The 23908-nt window shown below is 36.6% G+C and overlaps 1 protein-coding gene across 1 annotated transcript in view; it reads left to right on the forward strand.

The window, feature by feature from the left end:
• The window catches only part of PCSK2 (proprotein convertase subtilisin/kexin type 2), a 249775-nt gene that overhangs the window by 31247 nt on the left and 194620 nt on the right, over positions 1–23908 (forward strand). Inside the window, exon 2 of the mRNA XM_041732130.1 lies at positions 3135–3239. Coding sequence (XP_041588064.1) covers positions 3135–3239 — 105 coding nt within the window. The remainder of the gene's footprint in view (positions 1–3134; positions 3240–23908) is intronic.

Below are 23908 nucleotides of genomic sequence, written 5' to 3' on the forward strand. Positions count from 1 at the left end.
GAAATTTCTATGTATAAGATTATTTCCCCTGGAAACAGATGATTTTTTTTTTCTTCCTTTCCAATCTGGATGGCTTTATTTCTATTTCTTGCCTGATTGTCCTAACTGGAACCACCAGTACACTGTTGAATATAAGTGGCAGGAGTAGACAAGCTTGTCTCATAAGAGGAAAGCATTCAGCCTTTCAGGGTTAAATTATGATATTAGCTTTTTGTTTTCATAGATACATTTTATCATATTGAGGAAATTCCCTTTCATTTTTAGTTTTTTGAATGTTTTAACATAAAAGAGTATTGAATTTGTTTAATGATCATCTCAATCTTTTTTAAAAAGAGCATTTATTGAGATGATCATGTGGTTTTTGTCCTTTACTCTAGTGATATTGTTATTATATTAACTGATTTTCAGTTGTTAAAACAACCTTGCATCCTAGGATAAATCTCACTTGGTCATGGTATATAATCCTTTGTATATGTTGCTAGATTCTGCTTGCTAGTGTTTTGATGAGGATTTAGGGGCTGATATTTGTAAAGGATAGTGGTCTGTAGTTTTCTTATAATATCTTTGTCTAGTTCTCATATGAGGGTAATATTAACCTTGATGAATGAGTTTGGGAAGTGTTCCTTCATCTTCCATTTTTTGGAAGAGTTTCTGAAGAATTGGTATAAGTTCTGTAAAACATTTGGTAGAACTCACTAGTGAAACTACTTGGACCTGGTTTTATTTTACAGGAAGTTTGAAAAATATTAATCTAATCTCTTTATTTATTGTAGATCTATTTGAACTTTCTATTACTTCTGAATAAATTTTAGACATTTATGTCTTTCTGGGAATTTGTCTATTTCACTAACATCTAATTTGTTGACATACAGTTATTCATAGAATTCCCTTAATTATTTTTTATTTCTGTAGGCTGGTAGTGATGTCTCCTCCTTCATCACTGGTTTTATTCATTTGAGTCTTTTTCTTGGTCAATATTCTTTGAGTTTTGCCAATTTTCTCAAATTTTGCAAAGAATAACTTTTGGTTTTGTTGATTTTCTCTATTATTTTTGTATTTTTCATTTCATTTATTCCTACTTGAATCTTCTAAATTCTATCCTGCTTTGTTGGATTTAGTTTGCTCTTCTTTTTCCAGTTTGGTTATTAATTTGAGGTCTTTCTTCTTTCACAATGGGCACTTACAGCTATGGATCTCCCTCTAAGTACTGCTTTAACTGCACCCCAAGAGTTTTTAAATTCTGTGTTTTTGTTTTCATTCATATAAAAATATTTTGGAATAGTCAGTGTAATTTCTTCTTTGACCCATTAATTATTTAGGAGTATGTTGTTTTCCAAATTTTGAATTTTTTCATCTATTATTGATTTTTAATATAATTAGAGATTAAAAAATATATATATATATAATTGGAGATTGCGATCAGATAACATACTTTGTGTTATTTTATTACTTTGAAATTTATTGAAGTTTGATTTGTGGCCTAACATATGATCTATCTTGAAGAATGTTCCATGTGTTACTTGAGAAGACTATGCATTCTGCTGTAGTTGAGTAGAATATTATATGAATATATCTTAAGTTTAGTTGTTTTTTGGTTTTGTTCAGTTTACTTTTTGGTCTTCATACTTATTCTACATATTATTGAAAAAAGGGCTATTGAAGCATCCAACTGTGATTGCTGCATTATCTATTCCTCCCTTTGATTTGTCATTTTTGTGTGTGAGTTTGGGGACTTTGTTGCTATATGCATATATACCTAAATCTATCCGTGTTTTTGATGCATTAATCCTTTTATCACCACAAAATGTCATTCTTTGTCCATAGTAACAATTTTGGTTAAAATCAATTATATGTAGTATATGCATAGTAAGTCTTCCTCTCCTTTGGTTACTGTTTTTATAGTATATCTTTTCACATCTTTTTACTTTAACCTATTTATGTACTTGAATCTAAAGTGTTTATCTTATAAATACCATATAGTTGGGGTTTTTTCATTCATTCTGTAAATCTGTCTTCTGATTGAAGTTTCCAATCCATTTACATTTAACGTAATACTTAAAAGAAATTTACACTTGCCATTTTACTATGTGCTTTCTATATGTCATATAAACTTTTATCTTCTATTCTTTCATAATAACCTTTTGGTGTTAAATATTTTTAGTGCACCATTATTAATTACCTTGTTTATTTTACTATATACTTTTTAGTTATTTTCTTGGTGGATGACTGGGGATTACAATAAGTAACTTAAACAATAAATAGCTTATACATATTAATACCAACTTAAATTCAAAAGCATACAAAAACTGTGCTCCAGTATAGCTTTGTTTCTTTTCCCCTTTTTTGTGCTATTGTTGTGGTACTAATCCATCTTTATACATTTTTAGCCACCAAACACAGCTTTATCATAGGATAAGTGATAGTCCTCCTTTCCTTCAGATTCTTGTATTTGGGAAGAACTTAAATAATTTGTTTAGATTCTCTAATCTTCAGCTTCCTCATCTGCCAGGCCCTAAGCAGCAGACAAGCTCTCATTATTGTGGCCTCTCCAACTAGCTCTGACACCCATATCTAATCCCAAGTACCCTTAGGGAGACAGAGGGAAATCTGGCTATCTCCTAACAGTTGCTTAGTAGATTTATATGGTTGCCTTATGCCCAATATGATGAAATGCATGAAGGAGTCACAAAGAAAGTCTAAGATATGGGACAGATAATCCAGCTGTGAAGAAAGAAGTAGATCACAACACAATTCTAGAGCAACTAGACATGGAATGTAAATACTAGTTCAAGAGGAAAGATTGGAAAACTTGGTGTGGGTGAATATAAAGGTGAATAAAAAGGGAATGCTCCATGGAGGAAGAGTTTTTTTAAATGGGTAGAAACTGAAGAAATAAAGGAAAAGGTAGAAGGTATTTGAAGAGAGGAAGTGAATGGGCAGTACATAAGAAAAAGTAAAGAAAATGAAAGTACAAAGAGAGGGAAATTGAAGTATAAGTCTGATAGAAAGTTGCCAGTTTTCTTACATACATCCCAGCCCATGGAACCCTTGCATGCAGCCCCAGCTTTTGTTTCCCTATCCTGGGGCCAACCCCAGAAGCTAATTATGTCTTATTTCTGTTTGATTCTCCACAGCTTCCCTTCACTGAAGGCCTATACCACTTTTATCACAATGGCCTTGCAAAAGCCAAGAGAAGACGCAGCCTACATCACAAGCAGCAGCTGGAGAGAGACCCCAGGGTGAGTTTCCCTGGATACCTGCCTTCTAACCTCTGCTGCCACAACTGAGCCCACTGAGAGGATGCATAAAGGGTGGGCTGGGAATTTTGAAGTAAAGACACTCAATTTTGTGATAGGTAAAACGGACCCTTGGCAGAGTGGCCTGGAGACACTCTACTCCTCTGCTTTGTGCATAATAAGTAAATCTTTTATAAGCTGTGGGGCAGGGGAGAAATAAACAGAGATATCACTCCTTTACTGGCTATCTTCTCCTGCATTATTGTGTTTGGACTTCTGGTGGCCTGTGATAGATGGAAAGAAAACAAATTGTTTAATGAATCATTTTATGTAAGGTTTCTGCTGGTGAGTCCCATGCTCTGAGGAGGTTGCGGTGCCCCATATTGGGCATGGAGAAATGACTGGGCCATCGAGTGATTGGCAAACAGTAGGCTTCTCAAGTATCCATGCATGGTTGCAGGCACAAGACCATCTCATCCTTTCTTCTCTACTGTATTTTTTCACACTCATCTAATTTACCCCCATGCCTCGATGGTGTTCATGACCTCCATTTTTAACCTACAATCTTTACCTTGTTCTTAGATCTCATTTCCTACTCACCCTGGAAGCTTAAATTCATCTTTCTCACAATCAAACTTATTATTTTAGCCACAAAGCATTTCCTTTTCCTGAATAGGAACATTGGTCATCCCTGAATTCTCCTTCATCACATCACTTCTGCCATCCCCCTACATTTACAGACTCATTCAACTGAGTAGAATAATTTCTCTTATGCGGTTCACTAAAAGGGAAATTAATAATCCAGGCAAATTGCTCTCTGAACATTGACAGCTGTATAACCTCTTCTCCAGAACTCTTGGGGGAAAGTGGATATAAAGTGGGTCAGACATTTGAGTTAGGGATTTACACATGAGACTCTTTTTGAATTGATGGAATCTGGAAACTCATTCTTTTGGGGCTTTTCATGTGAACATTTGACTGGGTTTAATTTGGGCTTTAATTAGAAATGCAGATGAAACAGACTCCCCAGCACACTACCAACTGACAGGCCACAGGCAATTTTCCTTTAACTCTTCAACCCAGGGGATCCCCTATTCCCTGGAGTGGAAATTCTGCTCTGAGAAGTCACTTTATCTACTTTCACAGTAAGATCCAAGCTGCCTGCTGCCACCCTTAACAGGCATTCTTAAAGGGTCTGTTGAAGAAACTGGCACCATTATCTTAGATAGGGATATATCTTAGATAAGGTTATTCCCTTAGATAAGAGAACAGCTTTCTTTTCTGTGTCATAACAGTCTTTGCCCTGGCTGTACCAATTCAGAGCTTAGGGAATCCCTTGGTAAGCCAATGGACAGAAAGCCTATGTGTTTCACCTATAGTGGATAGCAGTAGACAAAGACCACTCTGGTGAATTGTGGCACTGGTTTTCCCTGCACTTCATCCCTGCCCCAATGTCTTACTCTTTATTTCCAATTGTTATTCCTTTTACTTATATATTTTCTTAAAAGTCCTATTTGATTCTTTTCTTCCATGATTAAAAATGTTGCCTCAAGATCATTCAGAGAGGAAAACATAAAAGAAACTGGGGCAGAAGGAAGGATATGCTTGGGAAAGAGAACTGAGGAACAATGAAACTGAGAAGCCATAGTTTGGATCAGAGAGACTCCTTGGGCCCATTAGGAGATTTTCTTATTCTTTCACTTGCTTGAAATGATCTTTGAAATGCTTATTCTTGAAGTTTTTAGAGTGATGTTTCCAAAAGAGAAGAAAATAAGATGGGTTAGGTAATAAGAAAGAAGATTGTGCACTAGTGATTCTAATCATTTCTTTCTCCTCAAAATATTGTCTATTTTAACCAAAAGGGGCATCCATTCTCTCCTCACTGCCCACTAGAAGGGTTCTGGTAGGGAGCTGCCTCTATATGGTGGTGACAAACATCTGTCCTGCCCATGATCAGTAGAAGATAGCAGGGACACTAAAGATCATACATCTCCTGTGCCTCTTCTGACATTTTCAAGGGTAAGTGTCAAGGCCGTTGTCAATAACAAGTCATTATAGGAAAAGAAATAAAGCACAAAATCTCGTAATTCTTTGAAAAAAAAAAACCTGCTAATGATGACTATCTCATTTTAAAATATTAGATTAAGCCCTGAATCTTTCCTGCATAATTCTTGTGATTTGGCATCAGCTGATAGCAAAATATGGGGGCAACTACTCTTTTTTATTCCAGTTTAATTAATATACAGTGCTATATTGTTTTCAGGTGTACAGTATACAAATCTACACATTACTCATCACATTAAGTGTACTCTTAAATCCCCATCACCTATTTCACCCTTACCCCCACCCACCTTCTCTCTGATAACCTATTCACCATAGTTGAGAGTTTATTTTTTGGTTTGTCTTTTTTTCTTCATTCATTTGTTTTGTTTTTTAAATTCCACATATGAGTGAAATGGTATAGCACTTGTCTTTCTTTGATTGACTTATTTCACTTAGCATTATACTCTCTAGCTCCATCCATGTTGTTGCAAATGGCAAGATTTCATTCTTTTTATGGCCAAATAGTATTCCATTGTGAGTGTGTGTGTATATATACACACCACATCTATATCCATTTATCTATCAATGGACACTTAGGCTACTTCCATAATATGACTATTGTAAATAATGCCACAATAAACATAAGGATGCATATATCTTTTCAAATTATTGTTTTCGTATTCTTTTTTTTTTAAGATTTTATTTATTTATTCATGAGAGACACACAGAAAGAGGCAGAGACACAGGCAGAGGGAGAAGCAGGCTCCATGCAGGGAGCCCGATGTGGGACCTGATCCTGGAACTCCAAGATCATGCCCTGAGCCAAAGGCAGATGCTCAACCATTGAGCCACCCAGGCATCCCACTGTGTTTTCGTATTCTTTGGGTAGATACAGAATAGTGGAATTCCTGGATTGTAGGGTAGTCCAATTTTTAAATTTTAAGGAACCTCCATACTGTTTTTCACAATGGCTGTACCAGTTTGCATTCCCACCAACATGCATGAGGGTTCCTTTTTCTCCACATCCTCATGGTGGTGGTGGTGGGTGTCTGTTCTTAAACAAAAAGCATTGACTATGACCAGTGCAAGAGTAGCAATATAAGAATTTTGCCATGTGGGTCTACAGATCTTAAACAAAAGGGCAAGAGTTAAGATACTTCAATCTTTGGGTTCCCAAACACATTCACGCAGGCTGCAAAAAGAAAAGTAAATAGAAGTGTAGCAGGGCTGCTTCAGTGGCTCAGTTGGTTAAGCAATCAGCTCTTGATTTTGGCTCAGGTCATGATCTGAGAGTGGTGGGATCAAGCCCCATGTCAGGCTCTTGTCCTTCTCATCTTTATTCTAAAATGTGCTCCATTAAGGAAACAGAAGTACAGCCTTCTCTTTGCCTCTTCCTTTAGAAATATTCTTAATTGTGGGTAGAGGAAATCAGTTGTTATTCTATTACTTTCAAGCCCAGTCACTGAAAACCCCACGAAGAACGATTTTTTAATCTCAAAAGTCCAATACGCTGTGTTGCTGATCATTTTCATTGTCCTGGTACAACCACCTCAGTGAGAACAAATGTGTTTGGAAAGTTTGGATATCTAAAATAATGCGAAGAGGTAATAAATCCAAAGCTGGGATGAAATAATAAAACTAAAAATGACTTCTCAGCATCAATGTTAAGAACAATATCCCCAGCTCAAAACATCTGTGGGATTTTTTTAAACTTTAGCTAAGAGCAGTGTCAACAAATCTTGAAGCCAAACCTGATGGCAGTCCACAGTCTACATATCAAATCACCACAGTTCCACAAGTACCTGAAAAACTGTGGAGATTATATTGATTTAAGATAATATTTGTTTCACAGTTATGCTGAACCATGTTTGCATATCTGACATAACATTGAAATGAGATACATTAAAAAACATGAAGAAGAATTCCATCAATGAGCAACACACATTAGTTGCACGGAAGCCAAAAAATTTAACAAGTAACCTGAACTTCATTTGTCAAGAGAAGTTATATTTGATTTGAGAATTACAAACACATTCCCTTTTCAAAGCAATTTATTAGACTACATAATTATCCCTTGAAATCATTTTTAAGTCATATTTCAATTTTGCAAGTCAGAAACCCCTCTATCAGTTTGCTGAAAACTTTTCAGTTCCCTGTCTCAAGGAATTGATGATGTCTCCTTGCATTCTATATATAGAAGCTGTTTCTTTCTAGCTTCTTCCTCATCCAAATTTATCCAGATGTCTAATGACCATAGATGGTAGACACATGATCCAGTAGTGACCTAGTTCTATTTTTTAAGGGTCCATTCTGAACACATGTGTGGGGATTTTACGGTGCTGCAAAACCCCACAAAAGTTAGTATCACTGGATAGTTTTACAGCAATTTCATCAAACAGAACAAATGAGAATTTTTCCCATTTTTTAAAAATTAACTGGACAAGATTGGTGTGATGTGTTGGCAAAAATCTGAATAATGAATGAACCAGACTTTCTTTGTCCCTAGAATTTAAATAATACAGTAACTGATATTGTTTTTTAAAAATAAATTTATTAGCCTGCTTGAAACTCAGGTGGTTGACAGAAGCTGAAAATGGCTTGCAATTGCTCTGAGTCCTTTTCTGACATGATATAATATTGCTTTTAGATCTAACTCAGAAGGAGTAATTTAGCCATGACTGTGAACATCTTATAGAGCTGTACCTAGATTCAGATCAGAAAGATTAAGCATCGATGACATGGAAAGCATGATCTGAAGAAGCCCATGAGATGATCACAGCAATAATATAGCAATTTATTCACAATCTAAAGATATCTTTCAGAAAAGAATACTGGAACTTCAGCAGTTCAAAGCAAGCAAAGAAATTCATTTACCTTTTCCTCCATAGGTAACAGAAAATTTTGTCACAATTGCTAAACTCTTAGCTTACAATCTTTTTCGAATACCTAGCATTAGTCATTAACTTTTTATAATCAATGCCACTTATATGTATTCTGTCTTCGATTTATAGTATTAAATAACCATTTGATTATTTAGATTAAAAGTTAGGGGAGAGAAGGAAAAGCACCATTATCTTTGGAAAATCTAATTTCAAATAGAAAATTTCATGGAGAAAAATGTCCTCTTGCATTTTTTTGTCTTGTTTTGTTTTAGCTTGGTTTGGTTTTGGTTTTGATCAAATCTTCAGCCAGTAAGTAACTAGTAGAATTTGGGGTTCTCTCCTTAACCACCACAGTGAGTACATGAGCCTTTCTGCCTGGAGGCTAGGTAAAAATAGCAATTAGTTTTACTGCCTTTTAAAAATAATTTATACCCAAAGAATAGGATTGTATTTTTTGGTGTTTGGTTTTGTTTGGTCTTCATATTTGTTAAGTCACAAATGGTGAAGTTTGAGACACTGCTCTAAGAAATGTATAGGACTGGGACACCTGGGTGACTTAGTTGGTTGAGCATCTGACTCTTGATCTCAGCTCATGTCATGATCCCAGGGTGATGAGATGGAGCCCAACATCAGGCTCTACACTCAGCGTGGAGTCTGCTTGAGATTCTTTCCCTCTCCCTCTACCTGTCTGACCCTCATTCATACTCTCTCTCTCTAAAATAAATTAAAAATATATTTTTTAAAAAGGAATATATAGGATTTCTCCAATCTATCTTCCAAATATCTTATTGAAGTGAAAAAGGTAGGAGATAGATCTAATTATATCTTACTTATTTTTAAAAAAATAAGCATATTCTCATTTCTTTGTAGCATGAGTTGGACCAATACTTGTTTCTCTTTCCTGAAATGGAGGTATGAAGTCACACATGAGTTTATGAAAGTAATTCAAGTCCCCCAAAATGAAAACCATCTTGTCCAATCTAGGTTTAATTCTCCTGGCTGAACAAGGGAATAGCCTATTGGGAATTGGGATTCTCATAGAGAAACAGCTGTCCACAATGCATGATTATGACAGTCCAGTGGTCCACAAATAAAGCTATACAAGTAGACTTAACCATTGGTGGGGTATGAAAGTAAATTAAATCTTTTTAATCTTGGGGTTAAAAGTACATATTAGCCAGAATTCCTAAGAGAGATTCCTTCCTTGCTGGGCTAACAAGTGTTCGTGGTGTCTCTGGCATGTCTACTCTAAACAGAAATAAATTACACTGAAGACATAACAAACTGAAATAAAGTGATATTGAAGCTACACTGTGAAGAAGAAGATAGAGAATGCGAGACAGAACTCAAGAAAATTTAAAAAATAAAAAAAAAAGAATTTTGACTGGTGGAAAGTGGGTGAGACTCAGCCCCACATCCAACACTGCACCCTGCCCCCCACCTCCTAACAGTGTCTCATATCACTTGAAGCATGTGACCCCATCAGTGACCTGGACATTTTCTATTCTGTAAATAGTTCAATTTTCTATCATTAAAAAAGGAACCATATTTCCCATGCTAAAGGGGCAAATAACCAGAAGTGCATACCAAAGTTAAGCAGGTATCATATCTTCCTCTTTTCTTCTGGTTTTTCCTCCCTGCCTCTCTCCACCTTATTTCCTCTCCTCATGAATCCATAAGCAGCAAACACATGCTTCCAGAATGTTATATGTGTCTCAGGCTCTAAGACGAAAGCTGCTTTACAAAAAAATGAGCTATAAATTCAAGTGAATACACGTGCAATGAAATCCATTAGGAAGGGATTTTGGCTCAGGCTTCACCATGCCTACCTACCAGCCGACTGACCTTCGGCATGTTAGTGAGGGGAACGAAGGACACAGTCCTTCAATGATCCTGCTCATGACATTTCTGCAGGAACCAGATCACTGAGTCAGAAAAGAATAGGAGGGCTCAAGGGTTTCCTCTCACTTTAATTTGATAACAGTTTTAAGAACGGTGAATGTGTGTTATATGCTGCTGTTCTATTTGGGTTCCTGCAAAAAGCAACCCCTGAGACAAGGACTCAGAAGAGGGCCATTTGGGGGGTCAGTCCTAGGAAGCACAAGAGAAAGAGTGAAATGAAGAAAGGAAGTGAGGAAAGCATATAGAGGGTGGATATTTTAGCAGGTTTTCATTGTAGGCCCCTGAGGCTCAGTCCCACTGGGGACTCTCCAAGGGTGTTGTGTAGAATGTGTTTAGATTTGTCCTACAGGGAACAAGGTTGATTAATGGGTGATTAATCTACCAGCAACATCTCTCATGTTTGAGTTGACCCCAGATGTTAAATCCCTAGCACTTTGGGCTGCCCTGTGCACAGGCTAAGTGAGCCTCAGGATGCTGGAAAAGGCCTCAGAGCAGAGAGGCAGAGACAGAGAAGCTGTCAGCAGTTGGAGGTGAACTCAGATGAGGGCTGAGAGAATATGGAAATGAAATCCACAGCTAGGGTCACAAATCCCACAACTCAATACTGTGCTGAGGGCTTGGCATGCATCATCTTGTTAAACCTCCAACATCACCTGTGAAATACATACTATCAGATTCTCAGTTTACAGGTGAGAAAATGAGAACTTAAAGGGAGGCTCATCCTATGGTATGTAAGGAATCTTCACCACTGCAGGTTGCTGCTCAGTCACTGACATGTGTTTCATAAATTAATTTTCCCTGCTCCCCTGTACAAAGAATGTAATGGGACCAGACTTCTTGTGGGTAAGAATGGCCTGTAATGTACTGAGATGCAGCACACCGATTTCCAACTTTCCTAAAAAGTTTGCAAAGTTAATTTTGACCATGCATAGTTTCCACTTCACCCCTTTCAAAATCCTACCGTAGGATTCCTCTACAAATGTAAACAAAGATGGTGTCTTAGCTTGGATTTCCTGGAAATGCACTCTGAGATGGAGAGTTGCACATGACAAAGATGTTTCTAAGAATGCTAGTTGGCCATATGATTGAAAACGGTATTGTCTCATGTGGCTCCCTCCATCCTGAAACTAACAATACACCCAAATCCTTCCTATGCTTCATAATTTCTGCCTTCTCTTCCACTTCAGGGCTCCTGTGACCTTATTGGGCCCACCCAGATAACCTGGCATTATCTCCCTTTCTTAATGTCAGCACATTAGTAAGCTAAATTTCTTTTTTTTTTTTTTTTTAGATTTTATTTATTTATTTATTTATTTATTTTATTCATGAGAGACACAGAGCGAGTGAGAGAGGCAGAGACACAGGCAGAGGGAGAAGCAGGCCCCATGCAGGGAGCCCGATGCGGGACTCGATCCTGGGTCTCCAGGATCACACCCCGGGCTGCAGTGGGCGCTAAACCGCTGTGCCACCGGGGCTGCCCAGTAAGCTAAATTTCATCTGCAACGTCTCTCTCTCTCTCTCTCTCTCTCTCTCTCTCTCTCTCTCTCTCTCTCCCTCTCTCTCTCTCTCTTTCTCTCTCTCCTCTCTCTCTCTCTCTTTTTAAAGATTTTATTTATTTAATCCTGAGAGACACAGAGAAAGCGGCAGAGACACATGCAAAGGGAGAAGCAGGCTCCCTGCAGGGAGCCTAATGTGGGACTCATCCCGGAACTCCCAGATCATGCCCTGAGCCAAAGGCAGACACTCAACCACTGAGCCACCCAGTCGTCCCTGCAAAGTCTCTTTTACCACAGGATGCAACAAAATCATGAAAGTCATACCAGGGGCTGGAGACCACTGGGGTCAAAATTCTGCCCTGAGTTTTGACCTTTCTGAAAGAGTTAACCTGTCTCCTAGGGTCAGCAGCTCCCTTTAGACACCCAACTTCCCCTTACTGCCCTCCTCCAGGCATTGCATTTAGCTCAGAGGGAAACATGAATCTGGAGGCACACAAAATTGACCGACCATATTTTGAACCCTAATGATGAAACCAAGAGACCCACGTGGAGCACATTCTGATTTGCCTTCTCAGATGGTGACCAAATCCATTTTCTAGACATTTCACTAAGATGTGGGCTCAGGTGTCAGCCTTCCATGGGACACATATTTTGAAAGTGACTTGACAGCATCAAGAGAAGAAATGGGAGAGAAAGCAAGAGTAATGCTCCAACCTGTGGGAAAAGCTAATCTGCCCTAATCTGCTGGTTTTATTATGCAGCAGGGAGCGACTTTCAGTATCTCCTCTGGGCATTGCAGTTAGGCCTGGCTTCCTGCCTCAATGAGCTGCTGCTAGTGCTATAATTAAGTATTTGTGGGGATCAGGAGAGAATTATTTACCATGGATTTAGAAAGGCACAGAGAAAGCTGCTAATGAGGAGGCCTGGTTTTCCTAGATGTTATGAGCATATTTTTAAATGATTACTACTGTTCACACTGTCATGCTTACTAAAAGAGAAGGAGAAACACTCTGGGAGATACCATTCCAGCAAGCCCAGAGATCTCTGGGGAGTTTTAACTTTCTTTGAGAGAATTCTAACAAGCCCCAGTACAGAGAAAAGCCACACAAAGAGAAGAAAGTGTTCTGTATCGTCCTTATAACTGACAAGATGAAGACTCTCAAATGGTAAACTAGCAAGCTTTTAGAACATCCAGGCAAAATCTCCGATGTTTGTAGGGCAAATTTCTTGTGACCTGCCTTACTTGATTCCTTCCCCAAACTTCCCCAAGATGCAAAAGGAAATATCTTTAAATATTTAAAATGTTTCTATTATTTCCTCTAAAAATGAACATTTTCTGTATGCTTATTAAATTCACAGTATAATTCTATTATCTAATTGCTTGCTAGCAAACCATTTATTCATTCAACAAATATTTACTGAGCTCAACTACATGCTGAGCACTGTCCATAGAGAACAAAGTTCTCCTCCTACGAATCTTGTATACTAATGGGGATAAAAGAGAGAGACAAAGACCAGACAATAAAGCAATTACAAGATTGTTGGTGAATGTGTTATGAAGACAAATAGAGCAAAGTAGGAGAAAGAGAGAGTGCCAGGGGAAGGGGTATCTGTGTTTTATAAAAAGCATCCAGCATTGTCTACTCTAGTAAGGTGACGTTTACATATAGACCTGAAGATGGTTAAGGAAGATGTTCATGTGGGTATTAGGAGAAAGGGCATTCCCCACAGAGGAACTATCAAGGGTAAAGGCCAGGTACCCAGGGCACACTTAATGTGTTTTATAAACAAGAATGCCAGTAAGGCTGGGAAGATATGAGCTGAAAACAGGGAAAGAAATCAGGTCAGAGAGGAGCAAGAGAGCAAGACCATGGAAGACATTCTAGGTCAGGTAAGGACTTTGCATTCACTCTGAATGAAATGGGATTTCTTTGCCTCAGAGTGAATAATAGACTATGAGTGGGCAGGGGGAAGGGCACAGCTGGAAACCAGGGAGATCAGAGCTAGGTGACTGCAACATTCCAGAAGAGAAAGGCCAGTGGCTTAGACCAGGGTAGAAGTTAGAGGAAGTGATGAGAAATAAGTCAGATTTGGGGATATATTATGAAGGTAGAGTCCTCAAATTTGCTGATTCTTTTACCAATAGATTAGATAAGGAATGGAGGAGTAGGGGAGAAGGCAAAGGTGGACATGGGGACAATGTGGAGTTGGTATATATGTCAGTGGACAACATGCAGGGAAAACCAGGTTAATGAGGAATGGGTAGAAAATCAAGAGTTTAGTTTGAAGCATGTTAACTGTGCTCGCTTCGGCAGCACATATACTGAAGCATGTTAACTTTTTAAATTTGCATTGAATATCCAAGTGGAGAGGTAAAATAAATGATTTAAAGAATTAGGATAGAGGGCCACCTTGCTGGCTCAGTAGGTAAAGCATGTGACTCTTGATCTCAGGGTCATGAATTCAAGACCCACATGGGGCATGTAGCTACTTTAAAAACAAAATAGTAAATAAATAAATAAATATCTAGGATAGAGAAAAGAGTTGGAGACATAAACTGAGAGTCACCCACATGTTGATAGCATTCAATGCCATGAGATCAGTTAGATTATCTAAGAAATAAGTGTAAATAGGAAAGACAAGCTGTAGGAGACCGAGTCCTAGGGCATTCTAACATTCAGAAGTTAGAAGTTGGAACATGACTGGATACCAGTAAATACGACTAAGAAGTGACTAATAAAGTAGGAAGAGGATCAGCAATCAAGCAAAGACTAATCTACTCAAGTGTCCTACCTTGTTCAAATTTTACCAGAGTAACTTGACTGTCCCTATACTTATTTCTTACTAAAATCGCCTAGAGGTATCAATAACTTCATTTTTTTTCTCTAATCTATTTTTTTTCTCAAGAAGTATTGAAATTTATAGTGCACACATGAGTTTATGAAATAAAAATGGTAACACAAGTTTTATCTCAGGGACACTGCTGTGTCTGGGCTAGGAGCTATGCCTTAAAACAGGGAATACCATTTGACTCAGAATGGATAAGAATCAAGCTTTTAAAACCTCAAGCACAGCTAGGCAATATCTCAGAGCCCAGGCCTGGTTCTGGGAGCTTTTGGGTGAAATTGCTGGAAAACAGCCTACTTAACATAGAGAATCGAAGTTGGGCACTTCTTCTCTAATTTTCAAAAGCTATGAAAACCACGAGAAACATCAAGTTTGACTGGAAACCCAAAGGAAAGAAACTTAATCTCCAATTAAGAAAAATTAAAAAGCAAGCTGTGTTGATTCAATTCGGATCACATTTGCATGGATTTCAGAAAGATAGAGTTCTTAAAATAATTTCCTGTTAAGATTCAAAATCTATCTAAAGAGTAATTTCTCACTCCTTAAGCCACTGCTTCAGAATGAATTTTATTCAACGCTTAGCTAAAGGAGACTATTAGTGCTTCTTAATGAAGACACAAACAAACAGTTAAAATAGGTATGTCTATCTAGCTACTAAATTTTCCTAAGATAATATTTTTGTCAGACAGTTAGCATTGGAGTTGGATATGCTTCAGAAAGGTTTTTAAAAACCCCCACTCTTTCAAACTCTTTTTTGGGTATTTTTCATTGGTTTAGACATTTTTCCTTTATGACGCCCATTGACATGTTTCCGATCACATCTCCATCTATAAACAGACTTCATGCTCTTAAATACAAGCCAAGGGAATTTTGAAAAGGAATGGTATTGAATTCTTACCATTTCCAGTGGGTTGAGGAGAGGACATGAGTGAATCCAGGTCTAGAAATGAGTAAACAGCAGTTATAGAAAGAGATTCATGCCTGAATAACAGCCTGATTGCTGGAGTTTATCTAATTGGTTTCCCATTATCTGTACCGAAAATGTTGTGTTTTCTATCTTCTCTTCAGCAAGTATGTCCCATTTAGCAATAAAGAACTTATTGCCCAAGAGAAAACAGGTAAGACAAAACAATTTTCCATTTTCCATTCCCCTCGAAAAGGGAGAGCAGTCCACCCCATGTAAAGAATTGCTTAATGGATGTTAGTTTGTAAGAACACCTCAGAGAAATGGCAGGAGAAAACCCTCCCAAGAAAACAGAAGAAAAGCAAAGTGATTTAAACCCATTGTGTGGAAAGAGACTCAAAAGATTGTCTACCAGGACAGGAAGAAAAGGAACATGGGAAGAAGACAATGTGAGGTCATTCTTGGGCTCTAATACAAGCTCTGACACCCAGTGGCCATGTTTCCTTGGTCAAACCATTTTATCTTCCACTCTTCAGTTCCCTTATCTATACAGTGAGGAGTGTAGATTAGTTGGTCTCCAAAATTTCCCTCCAGGTCTTGGTATCTGAGATTCCAAAGGGCCTAAAGTCCCTCCAATTGGTGAATGTCAAAGCCAGGACTAAATCCCAGATACTCCCACTAGGTTGTGCTCCTTTCTGTGCATATATTTATTTTCGTCTCAGAAATGGGAATTTTTTTCTTTAAAACAATACTCTAGTGTTTAGAAATACCATTTATGTTAGTGTTTTCATCTTTTTGAAGAGAATGTCAAATTGGAACCCTAAAATTTCATTTCTTTCCTTAGGGGAAAGGTTAAATAATGAGATAGAGAGTATTCATCCTCCTTCAAAGAGAATGTCTTCTCTATCATGTTTTATGACTTGGGATTTGGTATGAGATTTCATTTGGCAAGGTAAATGTGGAAGAGTGGAGGTAATTCAACCAAAAATATAAGTTTGAAAATCACTGATTTCTAAATAAGTCCTATACTCTAATCCAGTTAATTGGTGTGTCCAGCCAGGATCACAAATAAAACCTAGAGAAGCCAGGCAGTAAGTTACAAATTGAGGTGGGTTGAATGTAAGCAAAGCAGTAACTCAAGTGAGAGGACAAATGACAAATACCTTTTGCCTCTAGCTGAGGAACACAAGGGGGAGTGGGGGGGACTAGACAATCATGGAGTACACACCATGTCAAAAGGCAGAAGCTGATACTTTTCCTCAACTGATTGTTAACTCACAATAATGAAGGCTGATGGAAAATAACCTCTTTGTAATAACATTGTACTTTTCAAAAGTATTTGTGATAAAGTCAAAAATTCTTAACATACTAGAAAGCTAAAGAAAATATGTTAATGGGACAAATGTGTCTATAGGACACCATTTTGCAATCCCAACTTTACAACCTCCCAAGATGACTCAGCATTTGGCAAGACACCTCCATGACTAGCCTCTGATCTTACTGTTTGCCAAGATAGTCCACATAAAAGTTCTTTCTTAAGGCAATTCCAAATCTACCTCCTTAAAGTGTTGGCCTGTAATCCAGGTTTCACTTCCCAGAACCAAATTATTTCATCCTCCATATGAGAAACCTTCAAACATTTGAAGATGATAATCATGACCCCTAGTTTAGAGAAAACATTCCTTGTTCATTCAGATTTTTTCATTGAATTTCATGCTCATTTCCTGTGCCTTCCTGGTCAAACCTTTTTGAACATTATCTGAGAACTAAACACACAATTCAGCTCCAGTATAACGATGTTGGAATAGCACTGGACTTTCATTTCCTGTATTTTGGAAGATATTTTTCTATTAATACACCATAGAGTCAGGTTAGCTTTTTTAGAAGTCACAGATCTTATTATTGACTATATTGACCTTACAACTAGTAAAGACTTACACAGTCTTCTCAAGCATGCACAAATCAATCCATCTTTGGAGGTTTGGGGAATCGATCCTAAAGCAAGGACCTAGGTTTCTTTTTTATTATTATTATTTTCATCTTGTTAGAGTTCATTATTATCAGATATTAAGATATTATTGGATCTTGATTCAGTCTCCTTCCAGCTTCCTGTCATCTATGAGTTTGATCAACATCAATGTCCTCAACCAATTCTTAATAAAAATGTTGCATAGAAAAAAAAATGGCAAAGCTCAGAATCCTTTGTCCAGTGTGATACAAATCTATTAATTAGACTCTGAGGAGTATCTCACACTGACCCCATATTGAAAAGAAACTATAAATCATCCCATATCCAAAAATAACATTCAGGTTAAATGAAAAACAGTGTCTCACCAGGGAGGCTATTTGAAGACTGTGTTGATATGGCTTGACTGCATCACTCTGAAATCTAGTTGATTGGTTTGTGTACACTGCTCTCTGAGCAATCAGTTTGTTTGCCTTGGAGCAATCTAATCCAGCTATTCACATGACCAAAATCACCAGACCAACCAGTTTTCAATCTGGTCTTTTGAGATAATTTCAATTCACTTGATAATTGTTCACACATCTGCAACTGGTTGATGTTTAATTATGAATATTTTAATCAAAGAACCAAAATCAATGAGTAATCATCAATGCTAATCATGAGAGTACCAGGTGGCACTTAAGTGTGGACCAAATCAAATTCTTCTAAAACTTAATAAAGTGATTCCTTTTAAGTGAGTAAGTCAAGGCATCTCAAAAATAGACTAATTCAGTGAAGGATCATATTCTCCAGGCTAAAATATATCCTATCATTTGACTTATATAGGAACACTCAAAAAAATTTCTCTACTGTTTAATCATGTGGCCTGGACTTAACCTTCATTAAGTACCTCAATTTTTTACCATCTCTATCATTAAGTAACAATAAAAATCTAAAAATCTAGAAATAAATCCCCTTAACTTTTAATCTCTATCACAGAATCACAATAAAAATACAAATACCTGCAAATAAATGCCTAAGACTTCACAGCTAAAAGAGCGACTTTATCTTTGAAAATACATCCTGGTTTCACAAATACATTATAACTTTTGCCAGAGCAGAAAGGTGATGGTAAACACCTATTCCTTGTGCATTTTCTCCCACTTAATTCTATATGTATTCCCTTTGCGTACCTTTAGTCCATGAAAAATTTTAGTGAATTTAAAAATTTAGTGAATTGAAAGAGTGTTCCTCAAACTATATTATGCTGAGTTCCTAGCATTTCCTATCAGAATGTTGTGAATAATAAAAATATTAGTTAAGATACACTAGATTATGTTGCAATTATAAAATAAATTTATTCTCAAGTTCTGGTGGTTTAATAAACAAATGTTTACTGTTTACTCATGCTACATGTCTAGACTGGGTCAATGGAGGTTCTAATTAACATGATCTTTCAGTAGCTGATACTATTGAAGACTCCACTATCTTGAAATGCCACCAGTAGAAGAAAGAAAATAATAAACATTAGAGCAGAAACAAATGAAATAAAAACTAGAGAAACAATAAAACATATCAATGAAACCAGGAGCTGATTCTTTGAAAAACAATCAATAAAACTGATAAACATGTAGCCAGAGTCATGAGAGAGAGGATTCAAATAAACAAAAAACAGAAATGAAAGAAGAGAAATAACAACTGACATCACAGAATACAAAGAATTATGAAAGAATATTATGAAAAAATATATGCCAGCAAATTGGACAACCTAGAGGAAATGGATAAATTCCTAGAAACATAAAACCTTCCAAAACTGAATAAGGAAGAAACAGAACATTTAAACAGACTGATTATCAGCAATGAAATTGAATCAGCAATCAACTCCCAACAAACAAAAGTCCAGGATGAGAGGGCTTCACAGGTGAACTTACCAAACATTTGAAGAAAGTTAATACCTACTCTTCTCAAACTATTCCAAAAATAAAAAAATAGAAGAGAAAGGAAAGCTTTGAGGCCAGCATTATCCTAATACCGAATCCAGATAAAGATGCTACAAAAAAGAGAATTACAGGCCAATATCTCAGATGAACATAGATGCAAATATCCTCAACAAAATATTAGCAAACTGAATCCAAAAATACATTTTAAAAAATCATTCATCATGATCAAGTGGGAATTTTTCCTGGGATACAAGTGTGGTTCAATACTCACAGACCAATTAATATGGTATATCACATCAATAAAAGAAAGAATAAAAACCATATGATCATTTCAGTATATGCATAAAAGTCATCTGACACAGTACGACACCCATTTATGAATTTTAAAAACCCTCAACAAAGTATGTTTAGAGGGAATATACATCAACATAATAAAGGCCTTATATGAAAAACCCACAGCGAACATCATACACAATGGTGAAAAACTGAGAGATTTTTCCCTTAAGATCAGAAACAAGACAAGAGTGTCCACTCTCATCACCTTTATTTAATACAGTACTAGAAGTCCTAACCACAGCAATCAGACAAAAAAAAGAAATTATAAAGTATCCAAATTGGTAAAGAAGTAAAACTTTTATTATTATTTGCAGGTGACATGATACATTTAGAAAAACCCTAAAGACTCCACCAAGAAACTATTAGAACTGATAAATGAATTCAGTAAAATTTCAGGATACAAAATTAATATACAGAAATCTGTTGCATTTCCATTCACTAATAATGAAGTAACAGAAAGATAAAATAAACACAATTCTACTTACAGTTGTACCAAACACAATAAAATACCTAGAAATTAAGTTAACTAAGGAGGTAAAAGACCTGTACTCTGAAGACTATAAAATATTGATGAAAGAAATTGAAGACAACACAAACAAATGGAAAGATATTCCATGCTCATGCATTGAAAGAAAAAATGTTAAAATGTCCATACTACCCAAGGCAATCTACAGATTTAATGCAATCCCTATCAAAATACCAACAGCATTTTTCACAGAATTAGAAAAAAATAATCGTAACATTTGTATGGAACCACAGGAAACCCCAAATAGCCAAAGTAATGTTGAAAAAGAAGAACAAAACTGGAGGCATCACAATCCCAGATTTCAAGATATACTACAAAGCTGTAGTGATCAAAAGAGTGTGGTACTGGCACAAAAATAGACACATAGATCAATAGATCAGAATAGAGTCCAGAAATAAACCATTATACAGTCAATTAATCTTCAACAAAGGAGGCAAGAATATGAATGAGATGGGAAAAAGAGTCTTCAACAAATGGTGGTGGAAAGACTAGACAACTGCATGCAAAAGAATGAAACTGGACTACTTTCTTACACAATACACAAAAATAAACTCAAAATGGGCTAAAACCCTAAATGTGAGACCTGAAAGCACAAAAATTCCAAAAGAAGGCATAGGCAGTAATATCTCTGACATTGCTGTGGAAATATTTTTCTAGCTGTGTCTCCTAAGGCAAGGGAAACAAAAGCAAAAATAGACTACATCAAAATGAAAACCTTCTGCATAGCAAAGGAAACAATCAACAAAACCAAAAGACAATATACCAAATAGGAAAAGATTTACAAATGACATATCCAATAAAGGGCTAGTATCCAAAATATATAAAGAACTTATAGATCTCAACACCCAAAAAACAAATAATCTAATTTAAAAATGCTCAGGATACATGAGCAGTCATTTCCCCAAAGCAGATATACAGATAGCCAACAGACACATGAAAAGATGCTCAACATCACTCATCTTCAGGAAAATGCAAATCAAAACCACAATAACATATCTATCACCTGACACCTGTCAGAATGGCTAATGTAAGAAACCTAAGAAAAAACAAATGTTAGCAAGGATATGGAGAAAAAGGAACTCTCATGCACAGTTGATAGGAAGGCAAACTGGTACAGCTACTGTGGAAAACAGTATGAAGTTTCCCCAAAAAAATTTAAAATAGAATTTCCATATGATTCAGGAATTCCACTACTGATTATTTACCCGAAAACACTAATTCAAAAAATATATGCACCCACCCCTATGTTTATTGCAGTATTATTTACAATAACCAAGTTATGGAAACAACCCAAAGTGTCCATCAATAGATTAATTGATAAAGTAGATGTGATACACACACACACACACACACACACACACACACACACACACAGTGGAATATTACTCAGCCATAAAAAGAATGAAATCTTGCCATTTCCAACATGGATGAATCTAGAGAGAGTATAATGCTTAATGAAATAAGCCAGCCAGAGAAAGACAAATACCATATGATTTCATTCATATGTGAAATTTAAGAAACAGAAATAAAACAAATGAACAACAACAGAAAAGCAAATCAAGAAACAGTTTCATTTTTTAAAGATTTTATTTATTTATTCATGAGAGTGTGTACACAGAGAGAAAGAGAGGCAGAGACACAGGCAAAGGAAGTGAGCAGGCTTCTGGCAGAGAGCCCTGGATCCCAGGTCTCCAGGGTCATGCCCTGGGCTGAAGGTGGCACTAAACTGCTGAGCCACCTGGGCTGCCCCCAGATTCTTTTTTTTTTTTAAAGATTTTATTTATTTATTCATGAGACACAGAGAGAGAGGCAGAGACATAGGCAGAGCCACCCGGGCTGCCCCGCAGGTTCTTAATTATAGAGAACAAACTGACAGGTTACCAGAGAGGAGGTGGGTGGGGAGATGAGTGAAATAGGTGAAGGTGCTTAAAAGTATGCTTATGGTGATGAGTATTGAGCAATATATGGAATTGTTGAATCAGTATATTGTACACCTGAAACTAGTATCACATTGCATGTTAACTATACTGGAATTAAAATTTTAAAATTTGAAATAAAAATAAATAAAATAAACTGAAATACATAATACATACTTACATACATACATACATACATACATACATACATACATAAAAGAGTTGGGCCTCTCCAAAGTCTGGACTTTGGCAGGGCAGTGACATCAATGAGTGCCCTCTTGAGGAGCCATGTAAGGAGCTACATGTGTGGTGGAAAAAGAGTCAAAGAATCACAAATTATGGTTACAACTCTATGATTTATTTTCGGTGTGGGTCCCAGAAAACCACATCACTTTTATGATCTTTCATACCCTCACCTGTGAAATGATGAATGACATCAACCCTTTTTATTTTGTAGAGTCACTATGGCAATCAAATAAGATGTTAGAAGGGAAGGTTCTCTGAATACAATGAAATGTTATTATTGTTCACAGAAATTCAGGGCAGCATTCTAAGTTTTGTGCTGAAAAATCTAAGAATAACCCTACTAAAAATGTGTAGGGAGTGAGTTGAAAAGGACTTCAAGTAAAATCATTTCTTAAAATTCAAACCAGTATCTTTTCAAATTGCAAATTATATTGGAATTAAATTTTGGGGGGAATCCCTGGATGGCTCAGCGGTTTAACGCCTGCCTTCTGCCCATGGCGTGATCCTGGAGTCCTCAGATCGAATCCCACAACGGGCTCCCTGCATGGAGCCTGCTTCTCCCTCTGCCTGTGTCTCTGCCTCTCTTTCTCTGTATCTCTCATGAATAAATAAAATCTTTAAAAAAAATTTTTTTTGAAGTACAGGAAAACTTGCTCTCTACTGGGATATGGTCTCACCAAAGGGTAAATCTAAATCTTTTACTCCTCTGAATTTTTATAACCTCCTGGCATGTCTGGAGTATGGACTTGTAGCCAAGTTTATGCACTTTGTATAGAATCAGATCTTAATCTTAGGTCCACCATTGCACTTTCCAACTGCATATGTTTAAGGAAGTTATTTAGCTTCTCGTGACCTCATCTATAAAATGTGGTTAATAATAATAGCATCTATCTCAGAGGGTGCTCTAAGCATTGAGATGATGCTAAATGAGTGATCAATAGATGATAGCCGTGATTACTAATATTCATTCTTTAGCATATAATTACATAGCACCTGATACTGATTTCTGAAATTTACCTGTTAGCACTTCTAGTCACTGTTGCCTTTTAAAAATTTTATACATATGTCCTGAACACATCACATTGAGTTATGAGTAGGTGATTTTATTTTCACTGTAATTTTGCCAAAATAAAAAAGTCTTAAACATGAAATGCAAGTCTTAACTAAAGACAGCAATCTTTTGTCCCATCTCTCCCAGGTTTCAGTCCATCAGAGGCATTATCCTTTAATTCGTTAACTGTTGTGTTAACTTCCCATTGTAAATAATACGTGTATAGTGAAATGTATTGATTTTTTTCATTTTAATGTAGTCTATTGGCTTTTTTCTATAGACGATGAGAATTTTCTCAATCACAGCACAAATGACACACATACACACAAACACAAAGTTTATATTTTTTCCAGGTTTTCAATATAGTTATATCACAATATGGGGCTAAGTTAATGTTCACTGTTTATATTATTTGAATATTTAGGTATTATTCACAGTTCAGCCACTTATTATACAGGAACATCTCCTTTCTCAAACAGCTGTTTTTCTTCCTCTTGGAGTTAATGACTGCCTTGTTTTTCATTTGCTTAAATTTACTGCCTCTCTATGTCAAATTTTTGTCTCTAAACTAATAGTTATCTATCCCTTCTCAGTATATTCAAATAGGCCTGATAAATGATCGGTTCCTTTATTTAATT

The sequence above is a fragment of the Vulpes lagopus genome, chromosome 18, assembly GCF_018345385.1.
Source record: "Vulpes lagopus strain Blue_001 chromosome 18, ASM1834538v1, whole genome shotgun sequence".
Taxonomy (NCBI): domain Eukaryota; kingdom Metazoa; phylum Chordata; class Mammalia; order Carnivora; family Canidae; genus Vulpes; species Vulpes lagopus.